This window comes from Pyxicephalus adspersus, chromosome 8 (assembly GCF_032062135.1).
Source record: "Pyxicephalus adspersus chromosome 8, UCB_Pads_2.0, whole genome shotgun sequence".
In the NCBI taxonomy this organism is placed as follows: Eukaryota; Metazoa; Chordata; class Amphibia; order Anura; family Pyxicephalidae; genus Pyxicephalus; species Pyxicephalus adspersus.
In genome coordinates this window covers 26216610-26240324 of record NC_092865.1, presented here as the reverse complement: position 1 = coordinate 26240324, position 23715 = coordinate 26216610, and the positions used below count along the sequence as shown (strand labels likewise).

Below are 23715 nucleotides of genomic sequence, written 5' to 3'. Positions count from 1 at the left end.
AGCAGTACGATATCACTAACCAGATCAATCACTGTTTTTGGGTAAAAATGTTTTTTCTACCTGGCAAATAATTTTCTGGTAGATCTAGTAGAGAATAGAAAACCAACAGAACCAATAGCCAAGTAGTGCAAACTGCTGATTCTGTGTAAAAAAAATCATTAATTGAAAAAGCTTGTTCAAAATAATAGCAGTGTAGACATCATTTAGTAAGGTTTCAGTTAATTAGTTAATTCATTCTGTGAAAAAACTGGTGTCAAAACAGCCCTTATATATAATAAAGGAAGTCATCAAAATGTTGTACATGCTGGTTGTAGAGAAATTTCCCTCTGAAAAATCGGAGTAAAATGGGTCATTCTAGACATTGTTCAAAAGCACAGCATACTTTTATTAAAAAGGAGAGGGGAAAACCTAAGTGCAGAAAATGATAGGGAGCGCCAGGCACCGACAACTACTCCTCTCTCCTTCCGTCACCATATCTCGCACTGCGTAGGTTTGGGTAATGTAGATTGGGAAAACATGTGCCAATCTCACTGTGCATGCGTGAAATCAGCAAATTTTCCCCTATTGATGAAAAGGCTCCTGGGCATGCCTCCCGGGATGCGTGACGTAGCAATGCCAGGAGGCTCTGCGCTCCCATTCATCGCTATTGCCTAGGGGATCAACAATTAAGGTGGTGGTGCAGCAACCTTTTTTTTTTTTTTTTTACAAAAAGGGTCTTGCGCTTAAAACACCAACAAATAAAATTTTCACTTTAACCTCCGTGGTGGTAAATAAAGACCTGCTGAAAGCGGTAACCCCAAGCCACACCCGGGGTAGCTAAAAAAAATAAAGCCTTACCTGTTCCTATCAGCGTCCTTTAGTATCCTCTTCATTGGATCTGTCCCCCGGGAGTTCCCGGTAACGCTGGTGCTTGCAGGAGTGTGGCGTGAAATTCAAATTTTTTTTGTATAGGATTCAATACAAAATATCTGTACTGAATCCAATACAAAGTAATTATATATATGCGCTTCTGTACAGTTATATTACAGGTTTCAGTATTAATGTTTTATTTATGCACGCTTGTTTTAACAGATTTTTTTTTTTTTTTTATTTAAAGTTTATTTTAAAATTTATTAAATATTGGACATATTTCGTCAAGGTATGCCTAAGAATTACAGGCCTACAATGTAAAGTAAATTTTCATAAAAGACAACGTACCGCTTTTAGACATATAAATCCGGACAGAAATGAACTGCCCAGGAAAGTTAAATAAATGGGTTGTCTACCCTTTTATGTAAAGTAAAAATTCTGAGCTTAGGTATGCTTTAAGAGAAATGATGCAACATTTTGTTGAGTTATTAAAGAAAGATTGTACTTTTTGGGTATGGGGGCAGCAGACAGTTTGCCACGACCCATAAACACTGAATTAAAGCCACAGTACACTGTGAAGACATTGAAGCATTGTGGTGCAAGCATCGGGATATGGGGATGTTTCCGATGCAATAAATAGGCAAAACACCACAGTATGACAGGGATCATGGATCAGTTTGAATATGTCAAAATACATTGTCGTACTGCCTAATGCCATGATTGACATTATGGTGTGACCAGCCATATCCCGGGACCTTAACACAATAAAAAAAAACTTGTGGGGTGACATCAAAAAAGAACGCAGATGCTTTTTTTTTTTTTTTTTTTAACAGCCTAATATTCCCTTTTATTTAATAGAATGTGCAATGTTCCCAATGCATTTGCTTGTATGGAAATAAAAGCCATTACAGGGATTTTGAGCTTTTTAAACACACCCTGTAATTATTGTGAACACAAATGTATGTGTAAAAAAGCCTTGCACAGCTTAACTGTACATTTTTAGCTTCCCTTGGGTGCCAAAATGAGATACCTTTTGTGTGCATGTGTAGATGAGAGATGTCATCCTGGGCAGCCATTTAAGACTTAAAAACACAGAATCTGGAAGATGCCCAGGCAAATATGCCAACTGCTGCAATGAAGTCACAGCAGACTGAGGACAGCACAGTAGTTGTTCTGCTAGGGAAGTATATCAATGTGCTCACCCACCACAAAAATGGACGTAAGCTCTGCTTTTATCAGTTCAGGCTTACTGCTCACCTGGAAGATTTTAGACAAAGCTAATACTACAAGTTACCAACAATCCAAAGTTTCCAAACAAGAAAAGATAGTTCTTTGACAAACTCAGATAAAATTAGGCAACAGTTTCTTGGCAAACTTCCAGAAGCGTATAGGCAAGTCTTTCAGTATGTTTTTTTTTGGAACAGTTCCCAATAATGATTTCTAAATTGCTTGTCATCAGCAATGCACACATTTTTAGTCTCTGAGGAACTTGAAATTAAAGGTCTTTCTTGCGCACTGTGTATTTAGGACAGTGGTGGTAGCACTTTGCTTCTTTTAAACCCTTCAGGTCTACCTCAAACATCATCAGTTTTACTGAGAATCAGAACCAATAAGCCATTTAACTACATCACTTCTTTGAAGCAGTAATAAAACCATTCTAGAGCAGAGTTCCCTTCCAGCAAGCCTTAAAGTGTACATAAAGGCAAATGGTGGAGCAGGGTTAGACTGTCAGTCACTTGCTGTCTGCATTCTAGTAGGGATATTTGCCTCTTTTAATCCTGATTAAAATGGCCAAAGGGGTAGAAAAGGAAGGAAATCCAAAATGTTATAATCTTCTTGAAAATGGTGGGGGAAAATCTTGACAAAAGTCTTCTGATGACAGCTTTCCAAACAAGGCATCCCCCCACCCACTTTAGAGATTTCTTCACCCTTACTAATAAACCTCTAATACCAGAAGTAAACTGAATTCTCTGTAGCAGTTTACATGTAGCAGACAAATGTCTGAAACTGATTTTAAACCTTTCTCATTCTGTCCACAACTTTTTAAAGCAGCGGTCACCAACCGGTGGTAGATGAGAAACTTTTGGTGGTCCACAGAAAAATGTGGATAATATTTGCAATTTTTATCTTTATTAATAATGAAACAAAAATACTAATTTAAAAAATTCTTATATTCTGAATGACAATTTTCGCCTTTATATTGCACTAAATTCACGAACTGTACTAGAGACAGAAAAACAAGGGAGGAGCACCGTGACGTCAGTGTATTCTTAAGTTGTAGGAGGCAACCGTTGAGGAGCCGTATGCTTCAGTATTGTTTCCACCATTACAACAGTCACCCCGCTCTGCGAATACTGATTCTCATCCAATTGTTTTATTTTGATATTTTCTGAGATGCTCTTTTAGGTAAGTATGACCTTAACTGTGTATTTTCTGTAACTGTTATATTTGAGGCCGTGCGAGTGTACGGCTGGGGGGCATGACCATGTGGCTGGTAGGCGGGAAATTTAAAATAATAAAGTATTTTTAAATGTACCGCTTTGACATTTAAAAATACTTAATATTCAGACCACCAGGGAAGTTAACCGTGAGCTAATTAATGAATCAGAGGCTCCACAGTCCTCGTCAGGCACCATTTGGAAAATCAGTATTTAACAAATGTATTTATCTTTTTAAAAAATTATTATTAATGGTCCACAGGATTGAAAATGTAGTGGTCTGTTAGGTCCGAAAGGTTGGTGACCGCCGTTTTAAGGGGTTTTGCCTCTAAAACATTAAAGCTGAGCTCTGGACAAAAATATCTGTGCTTTATAAATGGGATCTGCAAGGGTTACTAGCGCATTGTGTCTAGGAAAGGATACAAGAAAAATAACATTCACCTTAACATTCACCAGCAGCTGGTGATGTCCTGCACTACATAAGATCAGTCACCCTAAATCTCTTCATAAGCCTTCTTGTCTGGCAGGTTTGACTATTGATATTAAATATACTCCTCACTAAGGACAAGGTTCCGTTCCTACAACAAGTTCTTTAAATCAACTGTCATTATGTAGGGAGCACAAGAGAAAGCCAGTCTGCAGAGCTGTGAACGTGCAGCGTATATCAGTGACCGGATCACCGACAGCCTGCAAAAGCAGGATTCAAGGCAAAGCATGTGGAACAATGAACGGGATGGAGGAAGTAAAACAGAAAGATAAAGAGACACCATGCTGCTGTACAGTTCTTGTACAGTGTACTCATTAGGAACATGGTCCTACACTGTAGTGGGTGAAGGCATTTCCTGACAACCTAGAACATAGGTAAGCAGTGGAAAAAGCTCGGCAACTACAGGAGCAAGAGGTTTGTCAAGTTTTACACCAATGATGTCAGCCCCTAGAACAATTAACATTTGCAATAGGTCCCAATCCAACAAAAGGCCTTTGGCCGGAGTTGAGTTTTAACCTCCCTGGCGGTCTAATTATGTCAGTATTTTTATGTCAAAATCGGTACATTGTTTTGAGTGGAAATTTGTTGTTTAACATTTTAGGCCTGTAATTCCTAGGAAGAACTCCGGGGTATGATAAAGTTTCAAACACAAATCATAAATTATAAATACAATAAATTAAATTATAAAAAATAATGAAATAATTTAACAATGAATTTAATTTAATAATTTTAATAAGAAATCAAATACATTTTAATGTAATCGGCTTTTAAATTTCCCGCCAGGCCACCGACACCAAGCATCAAATCGATCAAGCCAAGGATGTGATGCAGGAGCCGGCCCGGGGATAGCTTGAGGACACCGCTGGATCGTGGGGAGCAGGTAGATTTTTTTTATGCTATTGTTACCGCTTTTGGTACATAAAACTCACCCCAAGCCACACCCCTGCCAGGGGGGTTAATGCTTCTTAGAAAAAAACATCCAAATGCTGTACTTTACCAAACTGCAGGGAGGACAAAATCTTAGTCTATAAAAAGCAGTAATGTGTTCTCTTTAATTTCTGTCCAAAACTGAATATGCTATGTTAATGAACAAGTGTAAGGAGCAGTACACCCACATGCTTTGTGTAGCTGGGGTCTCAGGGAACATTAAAACAAGCTCCTAATGAAACAACCTATTCTAAAAGCATTCTAGATTCATTTACAGTAGAACCCCAGTTATCCGGAACTCAGATAACATGAAAATTCAGAAAACTGGCACCCGACCGCTCCGCTTTCTTGATAGCTTCCGCAGCCCTAGCGGAGCTATGGCATGTGTTCTGCCTCCAAGAACACATACCACAGCTCCGCTAGGGCTGCGGGAGCAATCAGGGAGCGAAGCTGTCAGGAAAGCTGATTGCTCCGCTCTGTGATTGTATGAGAAAAGGAAAACCTTGATGATAGCACAAGATATTCAGCATTAGAAGTGAATGGGGACAAGTCTTCCCATTCAAGTCTAGTGCTGAATGGCTGAGAAACCTCAGTTTCAGAGTAACCTTAGTTAATCGAAAACTACACTTACCCGGAACCCTCCTTTCCCTGCGAGTGCCTGATAACCGAGGTTCTACTGTACAGCTACTCAAATGATATATAAAGATCTGAAAAGAATACGGCCTTAAGAATCTTAAATATTGATCAGCATGAAATTGCAGTGCTAAGTTGTTCAAACTTTTATGGAAAAGGCCAGCAATTTTACATGCTTAGAAATCTCAATAAACATTTCTTACCCAGTTGAGACTGGTTTCCATCACCCATCTGTATAAGAGCACTGTCTTTCTTATTGTACAGAATCTTCACGCGTTGCACGTCTCCATAAACACCTTTACATCAGATTCACAGTAAAGAAAAAATCCAAAAAAACACAAATATAAATTCTTTTAACGGATATCTAATGATCTACATGAAGACTTTTAGATCAAATGAAACAACCAGACACCAAAAGTACCATTCAACCAGTCCTGACATCCACAAGAATGAAAAGCAGATCAAGATCTTGAACAGTGAATTCTGGATAAGAATATATTTGATATACCCTCAAAGCTATGTGAATGACAACAAAATTAAAGACCATGCAAAATAAATTCACATGCATTAAAATAACGTGTCTATGGTGAGAAGAAAACAAAAATTAAAATAAAACTATAAAAAAGGGAAATAAGAAAAAAAAGCAGAAAAGAAAAAAAAACTATTCAATTTAAATGCCAAAGTGCTAACTACCAATAAAAAAAAAGTGAAATAAAAATGAAATTAATAATAAAAGTATAGTGCTAACAATAACATACCGAAGAGGGTAAACAGACTTTGGGGCGAAACCATCTTTAGAAGGAGAGAAGAGCAAGCAGCGTAAGACAAGAAGAGAGAAGAGTCGAGGAAGAGCGGAGATGAACAGATCATCCATAACGAAGGGTGGTTCCCGTAGAATGGTGAAGGTGGTCATGGATCATGGTTCAAGGCAGTTAATTGGGGCAAGTTGGTCCGAGGAACATATAGTTCAAGCAAAGAAGCATGAACATAGGGTTTGAAAGGGGGGGGGTGAAAACAGACACAGAATATGGGAACAGGTTTGACAGAAGTATTTGAAAGACATAGAGGGACAGGAAGAACAACACACACAGATGATAGGGATATAAGGGGTAGGAGATGATGCAGAACAAAATAAAAAAAAGAAGTGGGGAGAAAATAAAATAAAGGTCAGTACAAAGGAAATGCAGGAGTTTGGTCAGAAAAAAAAAATGGTTGGCTTATGTACTGTACAAGTAGAACTAAAACGTAGTCATCCAAGACAGGTATGGGAAAACACATTCATTGGAATACAAGGTAGTCCTCTTTTTCAACACAGGGAAAGCACGCAGAAGAAACAGTTTAAGTCTTAATATTCAGTGCATAAAGCACACTTGGATTTGAAATGCTAAGGAAATCTTACATGGATGGCTGGCTAATCATTTAAACATGCAGATGGTAGAGGCGAATGACCAATGATTATCATATTCAGCAAAGAAATTGCTGATTCTGAACTGAAGGCAGAGAAAATGTGCTTTTACTGGTAAAAACATACCTTGTCATCATGGTGTTCCAAACTGTGATTCTGATCAAGGAAACATGTTTTGCATACCCCTCACAGCTATCACCTAAGCCTCCTGCTAGGAAAAGGCAGAGGTACTACTAGCAGAATCACAAAAAAAATGAAATCGAGAACTTAACAGTTGCTAAAAGGAATATGTTATTGTCAGAAACTTAATGTGTCTAACCAGGTATTGTGGTAGGAAGACCGTCAACTTTCAGGGGTACAGCCAGTGAACCAGTTTGTCTGCCCTCATTTCAAAAATGGCAAGAAAATCAGCAACAATTAAAACAGCCATCACTTTATCCTAGCAATCAAACTTCCCAAATTTCATACCAGAATACAAAGCACCCAAACAGAAATGGAGGAAGAGAGAAAAATGGTAGTTTAGGGATAGGAAAGACAGGTTTTAGAGGAAAGATATAGCATTAGAGAAGGAAAGAACGCCCAGTTACTGCAAAGAATATAAGATTACTAAGACAGGAAGAGAGCTTCATCAAAATCTTTGGTAGGACCTTGAAAGAAAAATGTATTAGAGTAGTTGATACAAAAAGATTTGTATAAATAAAATATGAATGCAAAAATGGAGTTTGAAACAAAAATGCTAAGAAAAAAATAAAATAAAAAAAAACACAAAGTAATGCTGACCAATACAACTATGCATGATAACAAAAGGCTATACAGATGGAGTGAAATGTATTGCAGTAAATGGCCTACAAAAAATTAATGAAGAAAAAAAACTCAAGCAGACCTTTCACCAAAATGGAAAGTTACCTTACATTCTTCTGGACCTTCCCCAAATCACCCAAACATAACTGGTGATAAATGTACCTAAAAGGAAAACATTAGAAGACTACTTGTTCCTTACCCCCTCTTTTTCCTGCTAAGTCTCGTCTGCTCTGTGCTGCAAAGAAATCTTGGTGGACAGTGATGTCACACCCAGTGATGCAGAAGATGGGGGTAAGTTAAGTAAAATTCTAACTTTTCCCTTTTTTTTAAGTAGTGAAGATCTGCTTAAAAACAACTGAATTACATTCTCATAGGAGGTAAATTTAGGATGTGCACTTGTCTCCGTGCACTCACCAAATGAGTAATTTTTTCTGCTTAGTCTAAAAGATTTTCTATGAACTCAAATATCCTGTAAACAAAAGTAGTAAAAAAAGGTCTCCAAAATTATTCTTTAACCTTTGCCATTGAAAATCATAACAGTAGTTTGTGTGCATTAAGTAATAAAGTCTTGATCATGCTCAGTATACTTCAATATGTAAGGGTTTAACCCCCCTTCAACATGTGTACAAGTCCCAATTTTTCTGGGATTTAAACGGAAGATGAGTGGTGACACAAGATGAGTGGTCAGGGCCAGGTTTTATTCTGTCACAATGCTTCTTAGAGCTACAAAGGGTCACATTTATAAATCTAGCTAATATATTACATATGTATGGTCATTATGAATCTGCTCTACAATCTTTCTCAACGCTCTTTTTTAGTGCGGACTCACAGCGAGACAATTAATAAATGCCTCCATGGATTCCCACTTGGCATTTCTGTGATTTCATTAGACAAGGCAGATCAGCAAAACAACCATTTGTTTATGAATCCTGCATTTTACCAACACAGGGCAAAAATTAAAAGACACTGCTACACTGTTCCCAATGAATAAGCAACTGTCCAGTTTACATATAAATCAGAGGTGCAAAGGTAGTTTAGGTAAACATTTATAAAAAAAGGGTAGTTGGGTTTAAAAAAAAAAAAAAAAAAAAAAAAAAAGACCAATAGGTAGTGTAAATAATTAAACTCCCGACCAGAAATATTTTCTGTCTTTTAATGACTGGAGTGACAACACTATAAGGAATTAAAGTGAAAGATATAAATAAATTACCAAACACTGCAATGGTCACCAACATCTGTACGTTTTAAAAGGTGAATGGACCAACCTTTGTTACATATTTAGTTTGTACTTATCTCCACATATTCTGTGGTTGCCAGAATATTAGCATTGTGTAAACATTTAGAAAAAAAAAAAACTTGTTAAAAGAAAAAAAAAGGTAGGTGAGGTTAAATAAAGGTGAGTAATGTTTGTGTTCAGACAGATTTGCTTCACTGACCTCTTCATTCAGATTGCTAACAAGGAGGACAGTATTTGCACTCGTTGTAACACCATGAATACCAACTCGACTTGCAGCTGCAGCGGCCGCAGCTGCTGCAGCATTTGGTATCCCCAATGGACTTAATGCCCCCGGAACGGCTGCAAGAAAAAAAAAAAGAAATATCTATTAAGGCGGAAAAATGCAGCAAACCTTATCACTAACCGTGTCCAATGGAAGAACATGTTTTTTTATAGTCAGAGCAACTAGACTCTTCTTGTGTTTACCCAAAGTAATGATTGTTATACGTTTATATCACAATAGCCTTTATGGCTTTTGGTACTACAATGGCTTAACATAAGTGGGATAAAATGGCCAGAAAGGGAGATAGCTGACCAATATTTGCCAAAAAAAGTAAAAATAAAAAAAAGTTTAAAATGAATGGGTTATATATCATTTATTTCAATCTGCTTTGACACAATCTGAATCATTGCTAAAATATGTTCTTTATTTAGATGTTTTATGCACCAAAAATACCCAACTAATTACAATTAAAAAAAACTAATAGAGGGTTATTGTCAACTGGCTTTTGTTCACTTTAAATGCAATTTGCATTTCCCCATACAAGTCTAAAGTGATTGAAACTGGTAACCTTCAAATCTAGTCAACTGGTAAGTTAACATACGCGCACATCTTTGTGTTGCCATTCACCCGCAAACTGCAATTGCATTGTAGCGCAGCACAATATGCAAAAACAAACCATCACGCTCTTCATTCTTGAAAGTACAGGCGGTATAGTTTTTGGTGAGGTGGGAAGCCCACTAACACAGCACAATAGTGTGAATAGGCCCTTACAGTTTAACAATGGGCCCTTATGTCTAAACAACAATTTTTCAGACATTGTAAACATTTCATTTAATTTTGTTCCCCTGGTCATATTGAACTGGCTTTGCTAAAATAAGAAGAGTAATGATTCTACCTGAAGTTGTTTCTGGATTGCTTTCACTATTTCATGAATTACCAGCCAACTTAGACAGAAAAAAAACCTGTCGTATACTAGCACTAGAGCATTTATTCTCATGAGAACATAGCTATTTACTACTTGTACCTACAGCAAGATAAAAAAAAAAAAAAAAACATTAAGGTAAAATAGGGGCGTTTTAGTATTATACAGTACCCTTGCTTTCTTTGGAAACATAACACTAACAACAGCATACAGATAAGTTGGGGTGGGGGGTAATTTTACGTCAGCAGACTCGCTTAAATATGAACTACAGAGAATGTTTGCTCATCACCATTTTGAATTTACTAATGAAAAGACAACATAGCCAACACCAACAAATCGTATCTGTAGGACACCCATACACATGTATGGGAGTGAAGGGGAGTAATCATCATTTAATTGAATGGGAATATTGGGGCTGGATTCACTTTTTTTTTTTTTTTGACAGATGCATTTTCAATTTAAATGGAGAAATGCATCAAAACACACTTTAACAAATGTTTAAACTGTTAAACATTGACATGTGGCATGATGTGCAATGCTTTAAATAATCAGCATGCATTTTAATGTGTTGTAATGCATTTTTTTTTATTTAAATGGAAATCCAGTCAGGCATAAACTGCAGCAACACATAAAGGTGTGAATAAGCAACATTAGCACAGTGCAATGAGTTTGTACATCTCTCCAAATGATGGCAGAACATCTGAGTTACCTTGTGTACCAGGGTGTCTTATATGCAGACACTATTTCCCACTAGGAAGCTGGGTCTTGGTCAGACCAATCCAACAATATGATTGTTGGTTTCAATGTCTAAATGAGGGGTTAAGGGACAAGCACAATACAATTGGTAGTAGGTATCTGCAGGACATATATACCAGTGGATGCCCGCCCCAACATTTTGAATACACTTTCCTCAAACATATGGGATATTTTTATCATACAAAAGAAAAGATACTACGTAATATATTTACCCAATATCAGAGTTTTTTCATGCACTTTTAAACTAAGTTCAATTTAATAAAGTACTGAACCAACCTACCGCCAATAATATATATAATTATTAAGAAACTATATATATTATTAAGAAACTATTGCTGTCAAAAGCTGGATGATTGAAAGTGTCTGAAATTGCTAGAAAACTGCTGTTTTTATGGCTATTGCTGTAAGGCAAAGCATTTTGCAAAACAGCCAGTGCATATGAACCACAGTTTGAATGTTGCTGTCACAAGATAGTCAGATGTGAGTTTTCCCAGATGCAGAGTTGCTTACATCTTTGCCATTATTTATATAAGCAACTAACATTCCCACCATATTAGGATAATATTGCAGGGGCCTCAGACAGAGCTACGCAGAACCTTAAACAGAACAGAACGCACTGATTGAACACAGAACCCATAAATCACCAGATTACTAAAACAATCCATATTTGTAGCTGTGGGACATTGAAAGGAGATCAGGTATACCGAGAAGTGAGGTTTCCTTGGCAAATGCTGCAGCAATAGCTGGATCTAACGCAGGCTGTCCGTCACCAGATGGCAGCTCTGGACGAGTATAATCTCGACTTTTGTCATTATTATATTTTACATTTAGATTGACCAGTTTTGAAAAGTCAATCCGAAGTGTGCAGCAGGCATTGTAGATATTTTGGCCATCAAGTGCCTATTTGAAGAGAAAAAAAAAATATATGAATTCACAAAATTTTAGACGATTTTAGACTTAGCAGTTTATGTAGTTAGAAAATGTGTGAACCTGAGGAATTTGTCTAGCTTACTAACAGAGGTGAAGTTGGAAAACCTGCAAGTACTTGTGTTAGCCTTCAAAACTAATCTCTGTGGAACCTATAAGATTCGCGACCAGTGTTTACAGGGTATTTTGTGACTTGGATTTCTGCATAACTGGTTTTCTTGACTTACAATATTATAATTAGGATTATTTTCATGGATTTATTTAGCCCCATTATTTAGATTATTTTCCTTATGACACTAAGTGTCAGATACAACATCTTCCTAGTACTGTCCATCTGAGCACATCGTGTAATGTAGTTTAAAAAGTAATTTTTATTATTTTTAAGTTCACAGCTTTCAATTAAATAATGCATAGCAATACCATCATAAAGGTCTATTGTTCAGATATTTTCTGTTAATGGGTAGCAACAGTGTCCCCATTTCCCTAATTGTATTCCAGGGTTTATTTTGGCATGGTCTACTGCTTATTACATCCTTAGATTTGCTGGACAGTAGGAATGTAGACATGAAGTAAAAGAGATAAAGCAATCAGATGCAACAAAAGATGAAAAAATATTTTTCAAAAAATTTGCAACTGTTAATTATAAGGACCCTTTTTTTTTTTTTAACGTAACTACTGTTCCAATGTTTCAATCCTGCCACATTTGTTAGGCACTGACCCCTGCTATTCAATTGTCAAATGCCAAAGACTAACAGGGTAGTAGAGGCTCTGGAATATGAAGACTAGCATGTTAACTTTAGCATGGTTTCACTTCAGGCATTAATTTCTAGGATAGGTTCACTTTAAAGATTCTTCTGCAAATTTTCTACTCACCAGTTTTGCTTGTTGCGCATTAGCTGGATCTCCATACTGTAGAAGAGCTTGAAACTGATTGTTTTTTGTAAAAGTGATTATCTTCAGAACAGTACCAAACTTTGAAAATATCTGAGGCAAAAACAAGAGCATCAAGTTTTCCCTTTTTTATATTAAGTCTCAACAAGGAAAAAACAAAAAAAAGGTAAGCAAGATTACTTGTAAAATAATTAGACTGATATGCCCAATAACAGAATTATAGATTTCCTGGGCTGGGCTTGTGATTAGACCATTCCTTATATAAGTTGTCTATTTGACATTTACTTGCCCCTAAAACATATTTTCATCTACCTGGTGAAGGACATCAAGAGTGACCGGATAGTACATGTTGTCAATAATTATTCTCAAGACAGGACTCTGTGCGGAGGATACTGTCTCACTTCCTGCAGCAGTACCCACGGTAGAGCCTGTGGTCTGAACTGCAGATACAGCCTGAAGAACTGCTTGAGCACGCTGAAACAAAAAACAAAACAAAAATATATTAGTTGTGGATGGAAAACTAGTGTACAGACATATGGATAAACTATTCTAATTGCATATAAAATTTTAGAATTCTCAACAGTTTATTTTGGAAAGCTTCGAATCAAAGTATTCAGAAAAAAGTAGCAGAGCTAAAGAACAATCTGCACGCATTTACACTAGCACTTTTCCAGCATCTACAGCCGTTCAGTTCACAGCTGTCCTGTTTGCTGCACTGTGACCTGAAAATTGGCCGATTCACGAAAACCAGAGAAAAAGCCAAAGCCATGTCATACAGAAAATTGCACATTTCACTTTCCAAACACAATCTGGTTGTTATGAGTGACAGCTACACTTCTGTGTCAATTTTCAAACTGCTTCAAGGGGCAGAAGCTTCTAACAAGAACTACCTTTCAGGCAGCTTTTTTCCTTTTTATTCGCATTAGATGATTGACAAGTAGTGCCTAATATAAAGCCATGAGAAAAAGTACACCATTTTACAATTTTAGGCTTCTGTGTATTAGACCATATGAAAAAAAAATCTGGTCAATAGGAGGTCTCAAAATTAGTCAAATACAACCTTAAACACCACCACATGACATATTACACTGTATCACTATTTAACAAGGAATAGGCAGTTTGCGAACAATTAAGCTCCTTAACTTTCATAAGAATGAGTAAGTAGCAGCCAGGTACTGCTATTTAAATTGCAAATGAATAATTGAACATCCGCAAGAGTGACCACCTCCATAAAAAGCAGCAGCTTGGCAGTTTGATGGTCTGAAGCATACAGGTGTGTGTTAACACAATGCCAAGGAGCAAAGATATCAGCAATTGTTGCTGCCCATTAATTTGGGAGAGGTTATAAGGTCATTTCTAAACAATCTGAGGACCATAATCGTACACTGAGAAATTGTATTCACGAGTGGAAAACATTCAAGAGAGCTACCAATCTTACCAGGAAGACAAGGAGCTACATACCAGACTCCACAGCCCTCAATGCTAAAGTTCACAACTATACAATTTGAAAAGGTCTGAAACAGTAGGGCTTGTGTAAAAGGTTGCCAGGAGAAAGCCTCTTCTCTCGTAAAAACAACATAGCAGCACAACTTTGCCAAGTTACATCTAAACATTCTAAAGTCTTCGGGAAAAATTTCCTTTGCACAGACCAGACCAAGTGGAGATGTTTAGCTATATTGTGTAAACCAAACACATCATATCAAGAAAAGATTCAAGGTGTTTCAATTGCCCCAATTAAAGTACAGACCTATACCTAAAAAAATGCCATTACAGGATCTTGAGGGAGCTGTGCATAAATGAATACCTTCGAACCTCAAGGAGCTAAAGCAATGTTTTAACGAAAGCAGAAAGCAACTAGTTGAAGTTATGCATGCTAAGGTCCGTTCTATTCAGGTATGGGGTGTAGTTAGCTTTTCACACATGGCTTTCTTACTTTATTTTCATTAAAAATGACACAGAAAACTCTGTTGTATGAGGTTAGATTGATATCATTTTAGAACCTGTTAAGGAGCAGATGCTTATGTTTGTCCACATATATTTAAAACCTTAAAATTTAAAGAGGGTCACTCTAATTAGGATAGTGTGTACATTATAGGCTTATTGGCCCCGGATGCGATTGACTGGAGGACATGAATAATGAGTGAAATAATGAAGAAATTTTCTAAGTGGCATTTGTACATATTTAAAAGGTTGTTGGTGAAGATCAAGATGAAGATGCTTAAAACCTCTATTTTCTTTGTATAATTCAGAGGCTGATACCATCTGTAATTGAAGCTACATGGCTGATAATCTGTGTCTTTGGAACAGAGAGTTTATAAAAAAAATTAAAAATGTAATAACCCTGTAGAGAACTGTCTTAGGTCAACTTGGTTGTCTTGTTGTGGATTTGTTAGAAGACATTTTGTTTATACATCTTATGCTCAGGTGTTTTTCTAGCATTATTCTACAAAACAATAACAATGCATGTGCTCTGCAATATTACCTTTTAACATCCAAATTTAGGTATATGGATGACATAGTACAAAATAAGTACCTGGTTAAGTGCGCTGTCTGTCTTGAGTTCTTTATGGTTAGAGTACTGAATATAAATCGGTTGGTTACGTAGATGAGGCGTCATTGATGTATAATAATTAACCATGGTGGCAGCTGCTTCTTCAGTAGCCAGTTCCAAAAACGCCTACAGTACATCAAGATAATATATTTACAAAAATGTACACAAACTAAACATTTCATTCCTACTTTCTTTAATCATGCAAAGTCTTGCTGTTTATTTTGCTAAATAAAGTCTGTGCTAGCTAATAAAATAACTAATACAATTACAATATCATTTAGCATCCTCTAAAATGGATGAGAATACATAAAGCAAATTTTTACATCACTGTTGCAGCTCACGTTAATATTACCAGTTATTACCAATGACTGAATCCAGGGGAAAACAGAATAAGCTCTGTGACGGACGGAGAAAGTTTTTTGTAGAAAATGTTTATGCTGTGCAATGGCACAAGCTGACAGTTTTATTCATCTGCATTTCTACAGTTAAACCTAGCCATTATATTTCAGTAAAATATCACTGATGTTTCTAATATTGACATTTTACTTAAATATTTTCAGCTAAAGAATGTGCATTTTGCAAAACCATATAACTTGTTGATTTTAAAAAGAATATATACAAAAACCTCAAAAAATTGGATGAAAGGCTGATTTAGATTTGCTTGCTGAAAACTGCAAATCAAATTCAGTAGTCAGGAATAAAAAGGTAAAACCTATACTGTACTCTATGTATGCTAACTGCATGTGGAAGTCTTAAAGTGCAACATAAAAAGCACATTAGCAACTGTGTTGAGTTAGAGTGGTACAAATTATTCGTAAGCAGCGAAATGCTCGAGAAGGTACACAGATGTGGACATGCCTTTAAACAAGTATGAAGTATTTCATATTTGCTCTTTATGTTGCAAGTTGGCACGGTATGTATCATAAGGATGGGGGGATATCAGCAATCCCAACACAAGATTTCTGTTCTTTAGTACGATTCAGAGTTATCTAATACAGCAGATGCAGCTTGAGAAAAATTTGTCTCGTCTCTTGGGACACAGTGGTTATTTTTCTTTATAGCACTTCATTTGGCAAAATATAAATTCCGTGACTATATTGAAAATTTACTTTGAACTCTGAATTGGCTTTAGTTCAATAGTTGGCAAAAAATAATGAAAGGTGTCCTACTCACCAGCAGGTTTTTTAAGTCTAGTATAGCAAGTTATACATTTATGTAGACTCCGCACAGGGACACAAGCTTTCATTTAAATTCACACAAAAGACTAAATATATATATATTGTATATAAATATACATTAGTTGGCAACTTGCATGTGCAATATCTGGCTTTTGGGATTTGTCCAGTTTTGATTTAAATGAGAAACTCTGAATGGTTATTAGGCAATTTAACATGAAAATATAAAATGTGTAAAGAGTATGGAAGGTTTTAAAGACAAAAATACATAGATATACCTGATTCTTTCCTTTTAGCATTAGAATGTTTGTCACTTTCCCAAAAGGTAGTCCCAGAGCAATTACTTCGGTTTCCGTTACTTCTCCAGGAAGTTTTCGAATATGGAGCACCCGAGATGGTGTACTCTCCATTTTATCATCACCTTTGAACTTTTTGTTATCATTACCATTGGCTACAAAAGAAAAAAAAATGAACAATTCCGAAAAATTTAAAACCTTGGTTTTGAATCTCCAAATAGAGACCAATAAAATACCCAAAATATATTCTTTGACCAAGACCTCACCAATTTTTGTCATCATTTTACACTTTAAAGCAAAAAATTAAACCAATATTCCTACTGGATTTCCTACAGCTTGCTGCCTGTAAAATGTAATTCAATGTTAACCATTTATCCTTCACAGCCTCCAAAGCCTTGAAACCTTTGCAAATCCAAAGGATACCCAAGTGGGGGTGGGGGGGGGGGGGGGTTGGGTAGGCATCACAGAAACATGTACCAGGCCAAAAGAAACTGTTCAGCAGGTAACTGCTAAAGAATGATAGGACAAGACAAACCATGAAGAGATCATACCCTAGATCAAAACCAGAAACAAAAACACTAGTTCCAACAGGAAAACTAACCAACAGGAATAAAAAGAGGCTTCTACTGTTGGATGTTCAAACACAGGACATGGAAGATAAACTACCTGTAGAGATGGGAGGCCTGTGAGTGAAAAGAGAAATTCCTGAGGAGTAACCAGGAAAACAAGCTTCAAAGGATCAAAAACACTAGTCAGTGTTGACAGTACCATGGCAAAGGCTAAGAATGTTGAAAGTAAATCTCATCCTCTGACATCTTGCACAACTAACACCTGTACTACACAACACTATACTATACATTGGTATGTATACTATAGTGCTTGAAACGGACAACAAGGTTACCGTGCCTGCTAGGAAGGGGAACCTAGCCAGTATGGGCATGGTTACCCAAGGGTGATCTAAGTCATGCCACATCCACAGAGTTACTTGATTTCCCAGACATGGATCCTTAAGGGGGACCAACTCCAAAACTCTAGTGGCCTCTTAGCCAGTACAGAGGACTGAAAATGGGAAGGGGTAGCTCACTAGTTGCATTACCAGGGAACCTGTTTGAAAGGTTAGGCACAGATTCTCAGAGTCAGGGAAATCAGACTGACCAGAAACATAAATGACTTGGTTCTCAACAGTGGAAAGTGGGAACCTGGGAAGAAATATGAATTACAGCTAAGAGAAACACCGGTTATATCACAATCTTCCCAGAGAGTCTGTAAGGTGGATATACCAACCCCGGAGGGTTGCATTCTGATTTAAGGGAGCTGACACAGCTAAAAACAGACCTGCCTAAAGGCAATCTGACATTGAACTCACAATCAGGATGCCAAGAAAATGAGTAGGAATATTATGTCTCGGACTAATATTTTAAGGGGTTCTCAGGAAATAGGAGGCAAGTGACAAAAAACGGACAAAAATAAACAAATACTGGTTTAGAACTGCTACACCTTAAGTGGGCCCATCATGGGAAACCAGCAGACTCCTCAGACACATATCAGGAGGCTGCTAGTTCTGTGCATGCACAAGATGGAGATGCCTCAAGCACTCGTACCAAGGAAGACCCATACATTTACAATGTCATCTGAGGCAAAACCAAATAAATTTAAATAAAATAACATTTTACAAGAAGCCAATATGGTGAAACACATCAGGAGCTGAGATCCTTTTACATGCTTATGAATGATTAACACTTACAACAACTTTTATTCACAATAAGTTTGTTTTCATAAAGATACTTTTTTTTCTCCTTTTAGTAATGCAAACAAAGTATCATTTGAATTATCAGTCAATGTGTGATTGTTCTTTAACCCAGGCAAACTCCAATTATTCTGAAACACTGGCCAAAGACACCTGTACTTTTTCTAAACAGGCATTTTAGAAAATTGAGTCACGTTTCTAAAAATGGAAGGTGAGAACAAAACTTGATGGAAAAAGGATGGGATTCAAGGAGGCACTTCAATTTCCATAATATATCAATAAAGAGTTTTTGTTCTTTCAGAGGAGAAATCTCTTTTGTTTTGTATGAAAACCACCAATGTAAAACATTTAGGTCTCTGTTCATGGGCATTTCTGCACCTGTTTTACTGTCTTCTGCCAGTAGAAAATGACCTTGGAATAAGTGAGGAAAGTACCACTGAATAGATTCTTTACAATGTCATAATCATCTGCAATAATTCCACACTGCATGTCTGAATCCCATTTACTAGCTAACAAAAGGCTCTACACATTCCGAAACAGCTTTACTTTTAAAGTGTCCTAAATGTAAGCTTTTACAAAAACGCTATTCATATTCAGCATGAACAAGCAAAGAAAAGGTCCCATTTGGAGGGCCAGATGATAGTGGTTTCAAAGTAAATTAAAATAAGGACAGAAAGACCACAATTGAAAAACTGGATGCTTTTTATCACTTACCTATAAACCTTATGGAATCAATAAGGGTACATTTAGGTGAAAAAGGGGGAAAAGAGTATGGTATACTAATATAAAAAGGAAACAAACTCTTTGGGACTAACGCAAATAAAAAGCCACAAAGATGTCAAAGCCAAAGGAGGCATTTATATGAGAAATGTAGAAGCAAAGAATTAAGTGGAGAGCCTATGGTGCCACTATAGTCGCCAAGTTATAGATTCCAATAGGCTGGCTCATTCTAGAAAGCCATGAAACCTTAATCCCCCTGCTGTACAATGCTTTAATAATGTCAAGAATGCAAACAATTCAGAATTCACCCTGATTTATTACAAATTAGTTGGGATGAACAGAAGGAACAGCTATTCATAGAAACACTTTTAACAAATGTTTACTTCTTATCTTTTTTTTTCAGCACTGTCTGTTCAACAAATCTTTATGTTCCAACTGTTAAGCCTAAAATTTTGTAATAGTGCTTTTGATGTTTCTGTTTCAAGCATAATTGGGCCTACATACACTCTAAAAAGGGGATACTGACCCCAACACACAAGAAATGATATAGTGTTCCTCACTACTAGTCAAACATTGGGAACAAAGAGGGTCATGTCACAAACATTCAACCAAATCCCCCCAGAAACTAGCTTGTTTAGGAGTTGTAGATCTATGGCTTGGGCCCTATAATCCCAGACAAAATACAAAGGAAAGTTAATTTTCCAAAGTTGATAAACAACAAGGAACCTGAATGAATATGATGGAAATTAAAGAATTTAAAAGAGCACTGAAAACCCATTTTTTCAAACTTCCCTACCCACCTTCTTCTGTCTTTTGAAATTGTCACTACTTCCCACCACTACATATCTCTCCTCCTATTGTACATAAATTCCCCCACCTACTAGATTGTAAGCTCTTCGGGGCAGGGTCCTCTCCTCTTGTATCACTGTCTTAGTCTTTCATTTGCAACCCTTATTTAATGTACAGTGCTACGTAATATGTTGGCATTATATAAATCCTGTTTAATAATGATAATAATGCAGTATATAAAATCTACACTTGAAAGATCCCAACTTTAATACAGTGGTACCTCGGTATAAGTCAAACTAGGTAAAAGTCCTGTTTGGACACAAAACATTTTGTTTAGTAAACAACCTTTGTGCTAGAACTTGTATGGGTCAAAATGAGTCATAACACCGCCAGCTACCCTTATTTACCTCTCTCGAGACAAAGCCACGACTGCCCATGAACATCAATACGCCAGTTGCTACCATTCCGTGAACAACCTGCGCTATAACTCTCTGTGAATTACATATCTCCTCCTCCTCCCTTCTTAGCACCATCCTAGTAGGCACTCAACTCTTCTCAGTAAGGTAAAGGGAGGTTACATTTTCATTTATAACATCTAATTGCTTACTTTAGAATTAAGCAGTGTTTAAATTATTTCATACAGCCCCATCAATGTATAATATGCAAATACCAAGAGGATTTTTTTTTCATGGGAACCTATTAATCATTTTCCTTTTATTTCTTATGGGAAAATTTTGTTTGGTATAAGTCCTGTTTGGTATAAATCCAAGAATCTGGAATGGGTTAAGGACTTACACCAAGGTACCCCTGTACTCTCATTAAGGGGGACCAGATATTTTCTTTAGAAATTTACACAACCATCTAACTGTTACAATCAATGAAATCAATTGTGTCTAAATTTACCTTGTTAAATAAAAACAAATACTTAGATATAATAAAAGGTAATACTTACCAGTCAGAACTATGCTGTTTAGGTCAGAGCTCGGACCATTAAGAACACTTCCTGACAGAAGTTCATCAGAACCTCTCTATATTAAAAAAAAAAAAAAAAAATACGTTTGTGAAACAGTCAGAATATCTGAACTTACAGCACAAAAAAAAAAACGATCAAATGAATTGAAAAGAACTAACATTACACTATCAGCTGTAGAAGGCAACCAAAGGACCACATTCTCAATAGAAACTTTATCTGTGAACTTTCTCCAAGTCTGTTAGCATAGCAGTAGACAAAACGTCCCAGATGGCTAATGTGCCATTCCTATAGATGATTGAGGAAAATCAGTCGCCTGGTTCTTGCGTTTTGTAACTGTATACGACTAAAGTGGGCCTAAACTCAAAACTTTTACTTTACATAAAAGGGTAGGCAACCCTTTTTTATAAAGTATAAATTGTATTTGTTTTTTTTTAAGTGCAACAACTCTCCTTTATGTCTTGATCGCTGCAAAATAGGAGCGCCTGGGATACTTGTCATGCATCCCCGGAGGCTCTTGGGTGTTCCATCTGCACATGCCTGATCTAGGGCATGTGCAGAATGAGGCCTTTCTTTAAGAGGAAAAATGTGCAGTGGGATCAGCAATCCTTTTCCCTATCTACGTCACCTGATCTTGCGCCTGCGCAGTGCCAGATCGGGTGACGTATGAAGAACCACCCGAAAGAAGAATGAAGAAGATGGCTGTGCCCGGCATCACCTCTGGAGGAAACGCCTGGCCAAAGAAAGATACTCGGCCAACGCAGGACCCAATCAAAGAAACTTACCGATGGATCACCAGATCTGTGTGATTTAAGGTGTGTTTTCTTTATTTTAAGTTTAGTACTTTTAATAAGATTGTGTGTGTGTTTTTTTTTTCGCATACGATCTACAAACTTTTTTATTGGTAAAAAAATTATTCCCTTTTAAAAAAAAAAGGTGACCCAATGTGAAATGCAAAACAGTGGTAGGATGGAAGGAACACAATGGGATATCCCTGAAATAAAATAAATAATACTATAAATAGGACCAGAGTTTGGAACTGGAAGTCTGAAAATGCTACTGCAAACGGAAGAAAACAATGATCAGGGAATATTGGGATATTTTAAGTAGGCTTTCTCAAAGTCCACCAAGGCCAGGTCTTCCTGAAAAATGAAGGTGGTGACTGTGAGGGTGGATGCTTTGTGGAATTTTTGAATGTCAATTTAAGTACTCACTACTTTAGGGTTCAGGATTTAGTAATTGCCCCCTCTGGCTTGAGGGACACTGAACGAATTGGTATAGAACCTTTCATTGTGAGAACTGGGGCAATAATCTATTGTTCCAGATGACATGAAAAGAGCTCTGTGGAGATCCTTCAACTTGAAGTGAAGTGACAAAAGACTAAAGATGAAAAACTGAGAGGGTTGCTTGGACCGCAACTCCAACTTGCACCCTTGAGAGACTATCTACCCACGAACACTTCCCTTTCTCCTCTGCCATCAAACACACATATATTCTCTCTCTGGAAAGAGGACCACCTTCATGCTGGGAACATCTGTCCTTTAGGCTTTTTCTGCTAAGTACTCTTGCCTCCAGAAGATGATACATGACAGCCACTAAGGCAGGTCTAAAGCACTGTTTTTAAAAAATTGTTAAAAAGCAGATTCTTTTAGAGGAACGGTTGGTATTCAAAAATTTTAACCATAGTGTTCTATACATTTGTATGGTCGAAACATCTATGTAGGTAAACAGTTGAAAGACTTCAAGTAGAGAATCACAGCAGAAATTTAGATTGACAACCATATGTTATATTCGCTCAATTAAGGGCAGATCTCTGCTGCAGGAGAGCATTGGAATCTGGACGCCTAAAGACCTAATAAGGTAGTTTCCAATTCAAAAGGGTCTGGATTTTGCAATCTTAAATCATAGTTGACAGACATCCGGAAAGTTGCTGGAGAGATCAGCTATTGTAGCAAAATAAGAATCTTAAATTAAGGGGAAAAAAGGCAAGAGGAATTATTCTGGCATGCTCGATATGCTTTTTGTTCACCAAGTCCAATTCTACTAAAGGTGGCAGAGTAATTAGTAGGTAATAGATTCCTTGTCTGCCTAATGGTCAATAGTATTAGAACTACAAGATAAATGTAAATGTAGGTAAAACATTTCAAACTAGTACTGCAAAGTGTACATTTATACTAGTTTTATCACATTATAAAGTTGCCACACGTGACATCATTTAATGTTACAAACTGCTTAAGTTTTCCTTCAACCATGTAGTGGCAGGGCTTGCCTAAATCTATTTAAATTATATCCAAACAAAATGGCCATTGCAGTGCATAGCTTAATGTAAATCTAAAGAAAATTGTCCCCTCAGATTGAAACTACTAGAAAGTTTTGATAACTAAGAGCTGCAAACCATAAAGCCCCCCTCATGCAGCTGAATAGAAAATACATAAAAATTTAAACTACTTTTTAGCCAAAAGAGGTAGAAACTTTACTATAAATATAATTTCCCACATGCAACTGAAAAAAGACAGCTAAGACAGAAAGACAAAGAAAAAAAATATATAATTAAAACATACCTTAACACCAACAGCAACATCAGTAACAATGCTGTAAAAGACACAATAGATACATTTAATAAATAAATGCTGAAATCTGTTATTTCAATGTAAAACAAAAAAAAACAAAAAAAAGTTTTTCATACTTCAGTGTAAGAAACATTGTGGTACCTAACACTATCACCACCAACACCATTACTAAACATACAGAATAACACTGACAATACAGTGTGTTATAGATTGAAAACAAAAAGCAGTGCAAACCCATACCAGAGACTAGTAAAAGTAGTACTACAAAAGCCAGCAGGAAACATTTGTAAGATTTACCTCTCTAATTCCCCTTTGATCATTGTAACCAAGACAAACTTTTTAGAATTGTCACTATAAAAGAG

The 23715-nt window shown here is 36.7% G+C and overlaps 1 protein-coding gene across 3 annotated transcripts in view; it reads right to left on the bottom strand.

Moving 5' to 3' along the window:
* PTBP2 (polypyrimidine tract binding protein 2) overlaps positions 1-23715 on the bottom strand; it is a 36108-nt gene that overhangs the window by 3905 nt on the left and 8488 nt on the right. For all 3 annotated transcript variants that reach the window (XM_072419840.1, XM_072419841.1, XM_072419839.1), the window contains exons 2-11: positions 23345-23375; positions 20766-20841; positions 16540-16712; positions 15069-15212; positions 12848-13009; positions 12518-12628; positions 11422-11617; positions 8977-9116; positions 6093-6126; positions 5538-5630 (exon numbers count right to left, since the gene is read on the bottom strand). In XM_072419840.1, coding sequence (XP_072275941.1) covers positions 5538-5630; positions 6093-6126; positions 8977-9116; positions 11422-11617; positions 12518-12628; positions 12848-13009; positions 15069-15212; positions 16540-16712; positions 20766-20841; positions 23345-23375 — 1160 coding nt within the window. The remainder of the gene's footprint in view (positions 1-5537; positions 5631-6092; positions 6127-8976; positions 9117-11421; positions 11618-12517; positions 12629-12847; positions 13010-15068; positions 15213-16539; positions 16713-20765; positions 20842-23344; positions 23376-23715) is intronic.